This window comes from Micropterus dolomieu, linkage group LG07 (genome assembly GCF_021292245.1).
Source record: "Micropterus dolomieu isolate WLL.071019.BEF.003 ecotype Adirondacks linkage group LG07, ASM2129224v1, whole genome shotgun sequence".
Classification (NCBI taxonomy): domain Eukaryota; kingdom Metazoa; phylum Chordata; class Actinopteri; order Centrarchiformes; family Centrarchidae; genus Micropterus; species Micropterus dolomieu.
In genome coordinates this window covers 21,636,275-21,653,198 of record NC_060156.1, presented here as the reverse complement: position 1 = coordinate 21,653,198, position 16,924 = coordinate 21,636,275, and the positions used below count along the sequence as shown (strand labels likewise).

The 16,924-nt window shown below is 39.7% G+C and overlaps 1 protein-coding gene across 2 annotated transcripts in view; it reads right to left on the bottom strand.

The window, feature by feature from the left end:
- slc49a4 (solute carrier family 49 member 4) overlaps positions 1-16,924 on the bottom strand; it is a 53,353-nt gene that overhangs the window by 34,143 nt on the left and 2,286 nt on the right. For both annotated transcript variants that reach the window (XM_046054995.1, XM_046054994.1), the window contains exons 2-4: positions 14,393-14,486; positions 5,044-5,315; positions 4,142-4,271 (exon numbers count right to left, since the gene is read on the bottom strand). In XM_046054995.1, coding sequence (XP_045910951.1) covers positions 4,142-4,271; positions 5,044-5,315; positions 14,393-14,486 — 496 coding nt within the window. The remainder of the gene's footprint in view (positions 1-4,141; positions 4,272-5,043; positions 5,316-14,392; positions 14,487-16,924) is intronic.

Genomic DNA, 16,924 nt, shown 5'->3' with positions numbered 1-16,924 from the left:
ATCGTGACTATTTGTCTGTGTCTATTATCTTTTCAGCACTATCTAAGTGTATTGTCAACTGGTGTCTGCTTATTAAGTTATCAACTGAAATCAAACTGTACAAATAAGGGATACAAACAAGCACCTTGTCCCATCTGTTGTAAATGGCTTTAGGCTACAGATATTGTGCTACAGGCTCTGATATGAGCTGTTTGCTAATATATGATCAGCTCACAGTGTACAGTGAACAACAGAAGTAAAAAAAATTAATTAAAACAACTCTATATGCCTAGTTGTGTATGCACATCTTGTCTACACACACCAAGCTCACCTCTTCAGGGTATATGGAACCCTTCCAATCGCATGCAAACCAATTACAATCACTTGGAACACCCACGCTAATCACCTTCGCCCAATGAGGTGGCATGCTGATTTAAATCAGTGCCACCTCCTCAACTCTAACAATATGATTAGAATTGCTGGGCGCCTGACAAATGAGGTAAGGCTGGCGGAGTAGGCAGCAGATTCATTGATTGTTTTGTTTCCTGCTCTCCTCTTTTATATTTAAGGACACTGCATTTTTTCTCCCTCTTGCCTTGTTCATTATAATGCAGGCAGCATCCTGGGCAGTATCGTGCACAGACATCTGAACACTTTGGTCCTTCCGCATCCCTACTATGGCTTCAAGCACTCAACAAACAGACAGATAAAGTTCACGCACAAACCTTAAGTCTGTCTTTAAGTAGTAAACTCAGGGGAGGGGGACTAGTCCCAAGACACCTAACCTGTACAGCAAAAGCACTGTTGCTGTAAACATATGCACACCCTTTCCCTTTCCTGACACTGTTCACTTCAGACAATGAATCACTTTTATTCACAGAAGGCTTTGACTCCACAGAAAAACAAACACAGCCTTTCTTCCTGCTGCAGGCTTGTCTTGTCCTAAGCAGTATGAAGCTACTTGGCCTTGAGGAGAGTATGGAGGGACAGTCATAAAAGCCCTGTGATGGAGCACCCTCTCTGCTTTTCTCCCAGCACCCTTTTCATTAACCTTGCCACAACAGCAGGAAATCAATATCCATGCACCTTCTTCCCCCCATCCCTGAGATTATTTAGATAGCAAAATGTAAGCAAGCAGGGACTAGTTACTGCGTAAGAGAGCGGACATTTTTTCACTTTCCTGCTGTGATAAAATATTTCCGAAGGACTCCCAAAGCTGGCGGCGTCATCAGCTAAGTGCCATTTGTCCTTGGCAGACCCGGCCAGAGTCCAATGTATCAAGATGACAACTTTCCAAGCTAAAGTGAGTATGACTGGGAAAGGAGGCATCATCAATACTCAGGGTTTGGGCTGTTTAGTATTCCCTCACACTGCGATCAGAATACAACTATAACTTTACAGCACGTGTAGAGATACTCAGCTTTCTAATTAGGCTGCTGCTGTGGAAGCAGATGTGAACAGCTGGAAGCACTCATTAAGCTGAAGATCATTAACCAGCACTCAGACCCTGACAGTCTAAATGGATGAACAGATCCAATCAATGAATAGGTATCAGGCAGACCAACTGACTAGTTGGCTGACACCTTCTTTTTGTCAGCCTCTATAGATACAGACTTTGCTAGGGATGCACCGATCCAATCCATCAGCTTGGCATCAGCTATCGCCCAGATGTGACTAATCCACTTTAAATACAATTCCAATCAATACAAATCTGTGTTTCCGCAGCATTTATTAGGTCACGGCAGAGTACCCACTTTATTTTCAGTCCCACAGCAATCTCAAGCCTTGTTTTACCTAACATAACAACACAAATTTGCCAAATTGGTTTCATTCGGTGAAGTACATTGATTTTAAAATTTGGGAATTGGTATTGGCAGATACCCTAAGTTGTTTTACTGTATTGGGAAACGTCTGATTGGTGCATCCTTAAAATTTGTCTGTAACTGGTGATGAATCTCAACAGTACATACAGATACTTCAGACTTCAAGTCTGTAAGTAATTAAATCACATTGATATCCTATCCACTTTATTGCAGAGTTTACAATGGTGATTTAAGTTACTTTAAAGCTCCATGAAGTTTGTTTTTTTTCCAAGGACTCCAAAAAGATGTTAGAGAAAAAAAACACCTCTAACATGTTATCAAGCTGTTTAGTTGCCTATTTTAACATCCAGTAGCAACAGAGCAACGTTTGGAATTGTATTCCTGTCATAAATGTAAGTGCAATATTCACTAAATCCTGAGAAAACAAAATCTCTGTTAGATGTTCCACTTGTCTCAATGGCCAATCAGCTCTGACATTAGGCAATGGGCAGGAAGCATTCAGTGGAATTATGAGGGCAGTTTAGTTGAAATCAGCTCCCTGCTGCTGCTGGAAATAGGACAGATAAATGCAATGACACTTAACCAAACAATTAATGTGATGCAAAACCAAAGGCCAAAAAGCTCCACAGAGCTGCAGAGTTGGTAATATTTCTATGGGTCTGTCATTACAAGCAATCCCTTTTACATAAACCGAGCCATTTGATCATCTTTTAATAAAAACATTAAGTTGCATCACTTTCTCCTGAGGTGTTTATTTTGTCTACCTGCTGTATGATTACACGTGGATGGAAAGACTAAAACACGTTTCCTGCTCCGTGTCCACTCCCTGAATGAGAATTCTAAAGCTGATGATACACGGAGCAACTTTCAGAGCAACGGTGCTTGGCAATGTTGCCGTCAATGGTAATGAGTAAAGATTTCTACCTTAATTCCTTTCTTCCACCGCTCCGCCACCCGCCCCATCCCGCCGCTATCCGTAGAAAACATAGTCGGACTTGGCACCAGCAACATTGCTCAAAAAGTTGCCCCGTGTATCATCAGCTTAAGGCTATATGTTGCTGGACCGTGATACAACATGCTGCCCAAACAGGTCACTGGAAGGCTGCCTATCACGAGTGGAACAGAAAGCTGGATGTCCTACTACTATGTTGGCCAATCCGTGTGTGTGTGTGTGTGTGTGTGTGTGTGTGTGTGTGTGTGTGTGTGTGTGTGTGTGTGTGTGTGTGTGTGTGTGTGTGTGTGTGTGTGTGTGTTTACATCTGTCCAAAACTATGCATTAGGTTGATATCAGCTTGGTCCCTGTGATCTATCTGGGGGAGCTCTTACAGGAAGTTAAGCCTCTCTGTGCTGGACAGAGGCCTGTGGAAAGCATGGCACTGTAGTGAAGCTATTTCTTACTGCAGGGGACCAAGTGTAGCCAACAAAGCTAGGCCAACTCCTCGGCTGCAGTCGCCCAGTTTTTCCTCTCCCTTCTCCAGCCTTTTAATCCCTGGCCAATGCCAAGCCAAAGGCGCAGCACTCACTCCTCAGGCAATGCAGATATTGCCTTGGTGGACAGTGTGATGGGGTGTAGTGATGGGGATGTTGCAGGGTTATAGTAAAGTATGAATAAGTCATTGTCTTTAAATTTCCTTTTAGCTCTTCCCTAATACCTTTCCCATAGAGGAAAAAGACAAAGGTGATGAAACATCAATAAATGCATTCCTCTACTGAGATTAGGGACCTTGTCATAATAGACCATCTCTCTCTCTCACTAACCGCATGCATCAGTGGTGTCTGTCTTGAGAATATATTGACGTCCCTGATGGTACAGATGCAGAGGATGATGCAGTTTTCAACAGCGACCAGTATATTATAGCTTAGTAATTAACCTAGAGGGAAGGCTGGGGTTTCTTTGATAACAACCCAAGCAGATGGTGAGTGGCAGACCCCTTCATTAAGATTCCATATCCTTCTCCAGCACAAGATTCTGTCACTTTCACTTTCTAAGACAAGAAGCATGCAAAGCATCAGCAAATAAGAAACCAAACTAGACCTAATGGATGTGTAGACACGGTTGTTTATAGAGCATTGAAGGTGCTGTAGAAATACAGTCTCGACTGCTCTCTTAGAGTCTGATGTCGTAAAACATAACAACACTTGAAACTAATTTCAAATGCGGTACTGAAGTTTTACTTGCTTTACACGTCTACACCAGAGTTGAATCAAGGACACGTCAAGTGAGGCATACTGAATAATGTACTGAAAGAATGGTCTTAACAAAAAGGTGTCAGATGGTTTTGGTCTTTCAGATGACTTTGTGCGTGTGTCAGCATGTGTATGTGTGCTTGTGGTTTTACCTAAGGAGCTTGCAGATGCTGCTCCTGTAGCTGAGTCTCTGGCTTGCCGCAGCTACACTGGGAGGTATCGGTGGCCGTGATGGGAAATAGAGCAGGACTGCTGCAAAAAGCACAGCAATTGCAACCAACTCTGCCGGAGCACAGAGACACAGATAAAAGAGACATACATGTTATTTTCAAAGACAAGACAGTCAGACCATTTTGACATTGTAAAAAAGGTCACTGTGACATCCAAAGTCCTCTGAAACCATCCCTGGAATGAACATACTACTACTACTAGACAAGACTATAGAGGAAATACATGTTTGTGTCACACAATGGTACAATCTTGCACAGCGGTGGTTGATATCATAACTTATTTCTCGTGAAAAAAAAAATATCATACTTTACAGTTTGGTTATTTCCAAAAAGCTCATCCTACATGGACTGAGTAAGCAGCAGCTGCTTATTATTCCCTGATAAGAGTTGCATTCCCACTCACAATGATCTATCATTTGGAAAGGTAGCCAGTTGCATTGTTATACAGTATGTATGTCCTTTTTTCTTTTGATGACCTCCAAAACTTTTCATTTACAAAAGGTGTCTGCTTTGTCCTTTAAAAGTAAATAACAATACTACCTTAGGTTGAACAAAAGCCACAGCCTCAATCTATTACAGCATGCTTGTTTCTCTTCTCAGCGTGCTTTTAATTTTCTGAATCAGTTAAGCATAACAGTCCCAGCAATCTATTTTTCAGAGGGGCGGTTATGAAGATTATAATTGGGTTTTTTTGGAGTTTGTGCAAAATTCCTGGATCCCCTAGCCTGATTGTATTTGTGTCCCTTGACGGGGCAGACATGATGTTGTGAAATGATGTGCTATCGATCCTCCATGCCCTCAGAGGTTCTCGTTGCTTTTAGTACCTGCATACATAACCAGCTGGATCCTGTCTCGGATGGAGCTGTCGGAAACCGCTGCTGCCAACGTGGATACTGCCAGGGTGTCATTGGGGGCTGGAACTACCAGAGGTCCTACGATAAATGAAGCAGCGCCGCCCAAGTAGGAGAAGAGTGAGGCCACGGCTGTGGCGGTGGCTCTCTGGTCAGGGGCGAACCATGTGGTGGAGAGGAAGGGGCCAGCACTCATTATAGTTGGGCCGGCTAAACCGTTCAGAAAATGACCTCCATGTATCAACCTGGAACAGAAACAGCAGAAAGAAAGGGCTTAAATTCCTCACCAAAACCAAAACAAACAATTAAATAAATCCACACCACATAGTGAGAAAGGGGTGTGATGGGAGCTCTTAACATCTGTGCTGTACTTTTTTCTTAAACAGCAAATATCCAGAATTATAATCCTGTGAGGATGTGATCTTGTGTTTCCCACTATTTTAAAGAAACCATTCCACAACATAGGGACACAAGCACACAATACAGTTTTGTAATGAAGTTTAGTCTGTCTCTGAAAGGTTGAGTCTGCATTGTGTGCGTCTGCAATGACCTTGAAAAGCTACTATCAGTAAAAACATAATAATTTGATCCCATATGATATTCCACTTTACACTGTCTACCCAGGGCTCCAGACCGCAACATTTGAGCTAACTATGTAGATCTTTTAAAGGTGTAGGAATATTGTTTTTTGTGTCTAGCCTTGTGCATGTGTATGTGCTATGATTGGTGTAGGCTAATTCTTGGAGGGGTTTGAGGGTGTACCCACAGCCACCTTGAAAACTCAAGTTCAGATTGGTTACTTTAATGGTCAGTCCAAAATGTTTGTATTTTGTAATGCGAATAACTTTCTTCCCAGATAAACATAGCGGTCCAATCTACACCAAGTTTGGTACCTGTTACATTAACAAATAGCGTTTGTCTACAAAATTGGGAGTCTGGTAGTTTGTGTGACAGGGTGGCCTGGGATGGAGTCAAATTCCTGGCCTGAATTATTGTGCCAGTCCGCCCTTGGCTGAGGGTGTTTGCATGGCTTAGATTTAGCAAAAACATATAAATATAAAATATTCCGGGACAGATACACAAATGAAATGGCCTTGCCACTTCCTGTATGGACATACATGAACTAAACTAAAATTACCAAAGCATTTATTAGTAATACAGTCAAAATAGGGAAAATGTAAAAACACATTTGTAGGTCGATTTAAGGTGTGCGCCCCTAAATTTTTTGCCTGTGCCCCTAAGGCTTTCAGTTAGGGGCTACAGTGCTCCTAGTAAAAATAGTAAGTCTGAAGCCCTTCCTTGACCATAAGTGAGATTGGATTTGTATGGGCCTTATTTATAATGGACTGCATCAGACCTAAAACTATTAAAAAACAATCCACACGAAGACATGAAGTAATGACGCATTTGTAATAAATGTCTGGAATGGAATACTGACCGGCTAAGGAAAGAAAACAAGGTACAATTATCTCTGGGGGATATAGGTAACAACCTGCCTCTGACAGAGTCCAAGTTTCTGTACAACCTCACTTGTTCACCATCAGACTGAGCTGTGCAAGACAGATGTACTCTGAGATGTCCCCTGATGCCGCCAGACCCCTCACCACCTTCCTCCCCCTCCAAAACTGTCTGGCTGAGACAGCCAGCCACCAGAGACAGCGCACGGCTGATTGTCTGCAAGCTCAATAAAGACACCGTTCACTCAGAGCAGCTTGAGATGACTCAGCGGGGAGGAAGGGAGAATGAATTTAAAAAGAGGCAGCAATAGAAAATGATAACAGAAAGAGAGGACAAGGAGCGAGACTGGACTAATTCTGAGTTTATGGTTTTCAAAAAAATTTTGCATACTTGCGTTCAGATTGTAAATATGACATCTAAGGGTCCTGAAGAGTCTTATTTAACATAAGTGAGTGCAGGCTTAAAGGTGAAAACTGGATGTTTGTAAGTTTAGTCAAGTTAACTTAACCAATTAGGTTAGTGAAATAAATCAATAAATAACTTTATCTATCTAAGGGTGTATGACAAGGATGTACGATAACCCCTCCACCTTTTCTGAAAACTTATTATTAAGAAATATTATTCCAGACCTTAGATGTTGGAACTTGCCAAGACCCTGAAAAACGCATAGCTACAGTGCTTTTGGCTTCCATCATTTTCAAACCACTAATATTACTATTTAAAAATAACTACTTTGTCAGGATGACAACCATATTTAATTAGGACACAATACTAGCGCTGACATGATACCCAGGTTTTGGTACCAATACCATAACATATATACATATACTGTATTAGATACAAAATTGATAGCTTACTATGGGAACTATGAACATGTTTTTCTAAAAAAACAAACACAAGCAGCCACACATGAACACTGCTTAAATAAAAGTCAACAATGGTATTTTCATTATTTGAATCAGGAACTATGTACCCAATTCATAAGTAGCCTACATAAGATTACAAATCTGAACAAATCATTAAATGTCAGCTTCTGGTTGTTTTTGATACTCTGCTATAGACACATTTTGTTCAGTCCTAAAAAAGTATGAAGGTTTAACACCCAGTTTTACATTTAAACAAGCAATGTCTTCAGACTTAAAGCAGGAATTCCAATTCCTGCTTTACTCTTCAGTGTGCTTACACTTCTCTGCCCTCTGACTCCTTTTAACTTTGCTGCCCATTGCCTCTGGGGTTCACAGAGGCGAATGTGCAAATGTGTCACGGCAGAATGCAAAGTGCAGTGGTCACTGACAGACCGATTGGTGAATATTATAACTGGTCCCCCCTACATCTTCTTCCCACATCTTAGAGCTGTTAGATCCAGCCTACACACCAGCAGTTCCTAAAATACTCCGTGGCTCTTACTTTGGATTCATCCTTCTGTGTTTTTAGATTTCTTTATATGTGTATAAATCTTGCTCAATTAACTTTGTGTTTAATTACGTCAAATTAGTGGACATCCATGACATTTACATGGAACGCAGAATAACCCTGGTTATAAACCAAATCAGTGTGACATCGCGCTAAAAGTAGTCACTTCCAATGAATTGTGGAGATGCATATAAATAAATACATACATATAAAATCTGAAAATGTGTGTATTTCTGTCATTTTATTGTGACTGTAACATTTAAAAGATACACAAATAGACACAGACGTCCTATCTGACATTTCTACTGTGTTTTATGGACTGTGTTGGATTATCCAAATCTACCCAACAGCGACATCTCACTGCTGGTCGGGATAGTTTCGGATAAGCTCAAGTTTACATTTTCAGTTCATGGGTTCAGTGGTCCATCAGGTAAATTAGGTCACCATCTTAACATTAGTGAAAGTGTTGTTATTAATGAGCTATGAAAGAATAAATCAGACTATTTTAGATGAATGAGATGCATACACTTTGAAATAACATCATGAAAAAAGAAAAGATTCAACATGTTGCTGCCATTACACTGTATGTATATGACGCAGGGGTCTTCTAACTGGAAGTTATTGTAAACAAACATTGTGATTGGTTCAAATAATCTCCCCGTATACATGATTCTAACATTGCTCATCTGCCTGTCTTTGACTCCACAATCAGACTCTCTGTCATTTCTGTATCAAGTGAGTCACTTCAGCACCTGAGGGATGAACCCAGTGTCGGGACACTGCTGCATTTACCACTCTGCTGTTTTCTTCCTCATCTTATAATGAGTGATAGAAGACGACAGCATCAAGCAATAACATTTATCTTCCACATTACAGGTGTGTCATTTCCACTTGTAGATTCCTGCATGTAGATCATCATTACATCGTGTCATTATATTTTTGTTTTACAGACTTGACAGACATGATTTAGATCAAACATGCATCTGCTCACGCAGCAAAAGGTCAGAAACCTGGCTTATGTGTTTACTTGCCACAGCATTCCAGTCTCAACCGCAGTAACTCAGCCGACATATTCAGGTTTCTCAAAACCTGGAAAAGGTCATACAGAAAGGCCCGTGGCTATCACTTGAAAAACTTAAGGTATTACAAAATGGCTTTAATTTTATACACATTAGGGCCATAGATAGCACCTTTCAGCTTGTGACTTATGATCATCCTTCTAACCAAGTGGTGCAAAACTCCAGCACTATATGTCGGAATCACTAGCTGATCCACTGTTTGGCCATGTCGCAACTTCTTGAAACATCCATAAAATTTTGAAACATTTGAGACTTTTTTAATGCCATCTCTCCATGATTAAGACGTTTTCTTGTATACATTCACACTTTGGCGACCTCTAACTGAAACACTAGACATACTGTTGTGGCGTCACTCATTTGGCCGGGCTGGTGTGTGACTTGTTTCGTAACATTAAAGGGCAGAGAAACCCATCTGAATGGATTTTTTTATTTCTTTTTTTTGGAGCATACCTTCCTTGTCATTACAATCTCATTTAAGCCTGGGAAGGGTCCTGATACCAGACTGGTCCACCTGCTGTACTGTATATTTTCATTAGACACAAAAATTATTTCAAACCCAACACTAAACTTTTGTCCAAATACTTATTATTAAAGCAACAAAAACAATGAGTGCAGGTGGCTCAATTGGCGTCGGGCCCATGCAGCATGTCGTCCCCTCTCTCTCTCATTTACTACCTCTCTCTGTCCTATGAAGACTAAATTTGCTCAATTTGATGTATTGTATAAGTATATGATTTAACAAAATATGACAACAAAACAAGCCAAACGTAAACTTACGAAGTGTTTCAATCTGTCTCAACACAAAAAGCTGAACTGGAACTTTTAAATAAAAAGCAACATAAAATTAATAAAATGGTAAACAGTAAAACAATAGTTAACACAATGTCAAATAACTTACAAATAACCATAATTAATAATCTGATCAATCTGATTACAGATTACAGTACTTCACAGTTACAAAGTTTGGTCAGTAATTTAAAAGTAGTGAAGTTCAGTTCCCGGGGTTATTGTCTATATGCTCTCAGGATGGATCTGAATAAGAAAACTGCGTTTACTGTGACAGGTGATGATGACAGATGATAAGTAACCTGAGGACACTGCACTGCCAGTAGAAAAAGTAAAGAAAGAGAAGGGAGTAGCTTTTATTCAACTCCATGATTAAGTTAATCAGTATTGATGAACCCTGTCAGATAGAATCTGATCGAAACGAGACAAAAAAACAGCACTGTGGTGAAATCATCTCACAGCTTCTAGTCCGCCAGGGCTGACAGACCCAATTCTACCTTCAGATAAATGCCAGGCCAATTCTGTCTCGAAAATGACACCACAGCAGTCGTCACAGTAATAGGACAGGCTGAGGGACCCACAATGTGTTGTGATGGCCAATCAGACAGTGTCTGAGATCTTACTGATAGACACTTACTAATCACATAGCTGGTTTATATTTAAATGCGAGAGAGAGAGAGAAAAATCACAAGAGAACATGGAGGGTAAAAATTTGACGTCTTTGATTTGAGAGCAGACTTAATCACAGCAAGGTCTAATCAGTGACCACTGATGCAACACTCCCTTCTCTCTCCTTATCTGAACTTAACGAAACAAACGCTCGGTTCTATTTGAAACGTGATTGTAGCAGCTACACAGAACATCCTGGTTATAAAAGAGAGGAACTTCCACTGCTCACAAGTTCACAGCTGCCTTTGATTTCCTAAAAAGGACGTTAAAAACTCCAAACAAAGAGGTGGTTTACATCCTCAAGAGGATTTCATAAAAGAAAAAGACGTAAACGCCCATCAAACATGAAACGCATGCGGAACAAACACGGATCTGCAGGGGGCTGTCAAGGGAACTTCTAAACCTGGATAAATGTCTCCTGATCAGGTAAGCAGGAAAGTCAAATGCTGTGTTTGATCGCTCACGCAATGCTCTTGCACGCACGAACTCGCACACTCACTCACGTCACTAAACAAAGCTCTCACAGACAGTCTGATCATCTTTTCTCTAAACTACTGCAAAGCAAAGAGTGACATCTACTGGTGATTCTATGAGCCTGTACTTTTGTGATATTTCACTAGTTCATCCATTAAAACAGGGCTGTGACCAATTACAGTGAATATGCAAATTGGGAGGGGCTGTGTCAGAACTAACATTCGCTGTGTGAATTGTGTCATCTTGGCTTTCAATGTGCTATCTTGTTTTCCCACTATTGCATACTTTTTAAATTATTTTTTTTAGTGCTCTCTATCTCTTTTAAGTCCTGATTGGTAGATTGGTATTAGTTTTTAGCATGTTTTTCATAGTGTTTTTGAGTACTTAGTATGTTTTTAAAGATGTGTTACATAATGTGAGTCAAAATGGATGCCATATTCTTACTGTAACACAGGTAAAACAGGCCTATAGGTACAAATAAAGTAACCTGAACCTAAACTTTCAATACAGAATCTGAAGGGTTGACGGCGATGTATGTGACCTGGGCTACACACCATGAACTTTTTTTATGCTTTTGAGCTTGAGATCAGCAGACAGCAGTTATCCTGGTGTATGGTTGCATTTCAGAGGGGTGAGACTTAAAGCATGTTGCAGGTGCTGTTTTTTTTTTACTGGACTGATGCTTCAGTAACACAGAATTGTACTTTTGTCAATGTGATAACTAACAGTCCTGCCCTGAGAGTATCCTTACAAGTAAAAGGAGGATGTCTGCAGCCGTGTGTCTATTTGATTCTATTTCCCCTTTACAGTAAAAGGGTTAGGTCAAGAGAAGTTACATTTTCAGTGAAGACAGGTTCATTCACAGGTGTTTATGGGTTTGAAACAATGCTGAATCAGGCAAACAAAACAACAATTATCTAAATGATCTATGGTCTATCATTAGAGGGGAAACACCAATTTTACATCAACATCAGTTTACTTGTCATGGTTAACACTTCTCAACCTTGGGAAACATTTGTCATGTTGTCTGCGACTGAGAAGGATCTTTGTTGAGTCTCTGAAATTAACCCCTGATGCGGCTATATGGGTTATCTTGTCTTGGAGTTAAGAGAGTCTACACAATTTTAACATCAAGCTTGCATTAAAACTGGGGGCATGGAGTTTGAAAGACATTGACATTTACCAGGCATGGAGGATCTAAAGAAATAAACACTATTGATATGTGTATGATCCAGTATTTTTGGCCCTTACTAGGTCAACAAGTGAGAATATCTTGGCCTCAGTTGCAGCATTTTTGGGTATTTCCTATTCTAAGCCGTCATTTGAGTGTCCTCCAACTTTTTGGAAGTGCAATACAAAATCGCTGGAGTACTCTTTTTAAAGGGTGACTGAAACATAAAACAATAAAACAAATACTTTGTCCACTCTGACAGGATTTTGGTTTTGATATTCTTATCAAATTAAAATTTCTTCTAGATCCATCCATAATTTCGGGAGTTATGGTACTGCCACTGGAAAGATTCTCTACATTTCTCAATAAAATAGAATAAGTTTCTTTTGTGAAAATGAAGGCCCGTTCCTTGTATGGTCTGTAAAAGCAGCCACTGTAAGACACAACCTATACAAGATTAACAGTCCGTGATAATGTTCGCACAATGTTGGTATGAGCATGTAGAAGTGGACTGGTGTCATTCTCTTGCCGTGGAAAAAGCCCTTAAAAGTTATTAGTATGGGCTATGAAGAACACACAAATGCAGAATGCAACCAGGATGCAAAACTTGACATTTCACAGCAAACTCTAACAGCAATTACTCTTTATCAACTTGGGCACTATGACAAGGGAATCATGATTCTATCACTACTTCTTCATAATATACTTTATCAGAAGGTTTTACTTTTGCTTACATTTCATTCCTACCGTAGCCTCGTGAGACAGAGGGAAAGAGATTGAGAAACAAAATAGATTTATCTGCTCTCTGAAAGACAAAATTATCTTTTTTTTTTTATACCTTCACATCCATGGAGTGACAGTGATATGTGACTCATTCTGTGGAAATATAATTTCCTCTATGTACTGATATTTTATGATATACGGCCTCATTGCGCAGCCCACTCAGAAATATTCAATGAAATTTAAAAAAAAGGCACATTATAATTGAAATGACCTTCTCCGAGCTCTCAACAAAGAGGAACACTGAGCTCATGAGTAAAACTGAGAATGAAACACAAAGAGGAATGGGATTCTTTTTATGTTTTCCAGTGACGGCCTGACAAAATCCTGTCTGATAAGGACAAAGACACAAAAAAATAAGTAAAGGATCCCTACAGTAGTAAGCGTTCTCTCAGAATCCTGTTCTCTGGCAGCCAAACGCTTCCTGACTTTCCCCTCTATCCAGTTACAGGTCTCTACTTTATAGAGAAGGCAACTAAACTATGGCTGGAATCAAAACAGCTGAATGAAGCATAGCACCCTTACAAGCCACAATAATAGTCACCTCTGCATGTTGTACTGATGTTCATCCTGGGGCTTATATGTTTAAGTGGTGAGTCTTAAGGATGTCAATGTCTGTCAGTCTGCTTGTCCACCGATTTGGTCCAGACTGAATTATCTAACTACTAACTATCGGATGGATTGTCATGAAATTTGGTTCAGACATTCATGCCCCCCTCAGGATGAACTGTCATCGCTTTGATCCCCCCCCCCCCAATTTAATTTGTCCAATATGATACATATTGCAAAACTAATTTGTTTAGTGCTAATTAGCGTCCTAACATGCTAAACTGAGATGATGAAAACTTGGTTAACATTGAAACTCATAGTACTAGACACATTGTGAGCATGTAACGATTATTTTAATGTGGAGTAATGTGCAAATCAATGAATGGTTTTCTTTGTATAATGTCAAAAAACATTCTTGTTTTAATTTCCCAGAGCTCAGAGTTTTCAGTTTTAGCAGTCTAAAACCAAAGACTATTAGTTCACCATCACATTTGATGATGAAAAGCATCACATCCTCACATTCCTCACAGAAGCTAAAAAAAAAAAACAGTGACTTTCTGCTTTAAAAAATGACTGAAACAATTAATCAATTACCAAAATAGTTGCTGATTAATTTTCTCTGGATTGCCTATTCCATTAATCTCTTAATCTTTTCAGGTACATCACAAATCACGGGAACTTATGGACAAGGAGTGGTCCTAACATTGGCAAGCAGCTCTTTTTATCCATAAACCGATAAACATAGCTGGTTCTGAATTGGCTGTGGCAGTCGAATAGAAAGGTTTGCCTAATAAATCAAATTATGGAAATTATGGAAGTCTTATGGCTGCACTGAAGATCACGAGTCACTCTCTGCCTCCTTTTCCAAAACCTTTCAAATGATCATCATGACACTAGCTCCACTGAACCATCTGCTACCTTACTGTTTACAGAGGAGTCTTACCATCGTCTGAGATGCTGGTCTGTCAGTGGGATGCTCCTTAGCGCGGCTCCTACAAGCATGAAGAACGCTGAGAGGAGGAGGGATGCCCTCAAACCTGGAAGACACGAGACAGGGGAGAAAAGAGTTATATGATGGCAGATACTGAGAGGATCAACAGCCCATATAGTCAAGTTTTCTACCAATCAAAGCAACCAAACCATGGCTAACACTGAGGACTATGTATTCTTGTGTTTGTATGTTTTAATTAATAAGTTACTTAAATGATTACCTCACTACCAAAATTGTTGCTGATGTATTTATTGTTGACTGCCTAATCATTTCAGCACTATTTTCAAAGCACCTACACTCAGTAGCCAGTTTATTAGCTACACCTAGTTATATTAGTTAAATAAGTGTTTCTGTTACTTAGCCTACCATTACTGCAATAAACAAGATGTAAAAATAAGAGAAACACCAACACAACGCAAATACAGTGCAACAGCGCAACAAACTGCAGGCTCCAAAATGAAAGCATTTGTTTTAGCTAGTTGTACTTAATAAACTGGCAAATGGGCATATGTGGCAAATGATAAACGTGCATAAACGTTGTCTGTTCTATTGCTGTGTGACAGCAATAGAACAGACAAAGTGCCTTTCTCTATCAACTTGGAAGTCTCTATTCTCAGTTTCACCCACATGACACCCATTTAAGGAAACTCTCTCCACTTCCCTATTCTTCTTTTTCCATGTGAGTGTTCGTTGGCTGAACCTTTGACTAGATCAATATATAGAGCCAGTCAACCAAGGCTGAGATGCAATTGTACTTTATTGATCCTGGATAGGGAATACAGGTCACAACATGCCAATATAGCCTCATGGTGCATGTTAGCAGTTTGTCCGGTGGTTTCCTTTAGATTTCAAAGCAGAAATGCACTCGGTCATTTGTCTTCATGCCGTGTTCTGCTGCATCAAATATTGACAGATGTAATTCACAGCAACAAGTACTGACAGGGTCATTAAATCCCTCAACAGAGTATTAGTTTTCCGTCAGCTTTTTAAAATAAAGAAACAACTCTTGGGCTTCAATCATAGCTGAATCAGAGAAAGCTTTGTTTCACTGTCAATTTGAAGAGTTGTATGATGATTCTATAATCACTGCTTTTTATAATACTACTATTATAGATAAAAGGGAATTGGTTGTGTTGCTATATTTAGGCTTCACTGTCACAAATGCCTTTGTAGGGTTAGACAATTTTAAAGATTTTTTAAACGCCTTGGATATGCCTCTTTTGAAATGCCCGGGGCAGCAGAGGCCTGAAAAGGGTCAAGAATAACACTTGACCCTGCCAGTTTGATTCTGGATTGGCGGCATAAACCTACATGGGGGGGGGGGGGGACAATGAGTACCGCCTGCACCTCCCTCTTTAACGTATGTTTACGTGCCCTTGGATGATGCACATAACACCCCCAAGCTCCTCCCACACAGAAGACTTTAGTTGTAAGAGGCACTTCTCACGATGAATGAACTCAACATGAAAGTTTAAAACAGGTAATTGTCAAAACAGAGGGTTTGTGCTCAGCAAGCCAAACCAGTCCTGAAACAATGAATTCAACTAATCAGGTACTAACAATTTTGGAGATCAATTAATGTGATAAGGTTAAAGTCATTTATCAAGCAAATATATTTTATACTGTGATATGTGAGAATTTGCTAAATGTTTCTGTTTTATCACTATAAACTGAATATGTTTGAATTTTGGAGTGTATGTGGAACCAAACTAGTCTACGTCAGCTCGGGGTCTTACTTGTAATGGACGTTTTTCACTGTTTTTGTTATAAAGTAAATTATTAATAACTTCATATCCTAAGCGCAAACAATACAGTTCGTTTTCAAACAGAGTCTCTGAAGCATTCTAGCCTTGTTTCTGTTTGTCATTGTTTTCTTATCATTCAGTATATTGGATTGTTACAAGTGAGAACAGATATCAGTTAATCAAATTATATCTCTGCAGCATCATGTCATAATAAGGTTGCTGCAGGTATTTTATTGTACTTTTTGTGAGACATGTGGCCTAATATTTTACACAGTACTTACTTTGTATTTAGTGACACACACACAAAAAAAAATCTGCAACCTAGCTTGTATTTCGGGGAGAGGCTCTGGAGGCCAGCATCTTACAGCAAGACTTTTGAGCCTTATAACCTCACACTTAAAAAGGTTGAATAAGCTCTCTCTGGCACTTTCTGACACATCAGCATATGTATGTTATACACTAAGCACATTATGTAGGCTTACTACTCCATGGCTGTATCACAAATGACTTGATCTTAAGGCTCTTAGACTCTCTTGGATGACAACAGGGTCTGAAATTAATTTTTTTTTTCCTTACCTGCCACTGGGGCAGGTTACTGAACATTTCTGCCAGCCACTCAATGTTTTTGTCTGCCACGTCTGAAATGCATTTAGAAAACTTTGTAAACACTGAGTGAGTAGTACCTGACAGTAGAAATTTTGAATATATAACCTTAATCCCTTTATTTATTTTAAAAAAG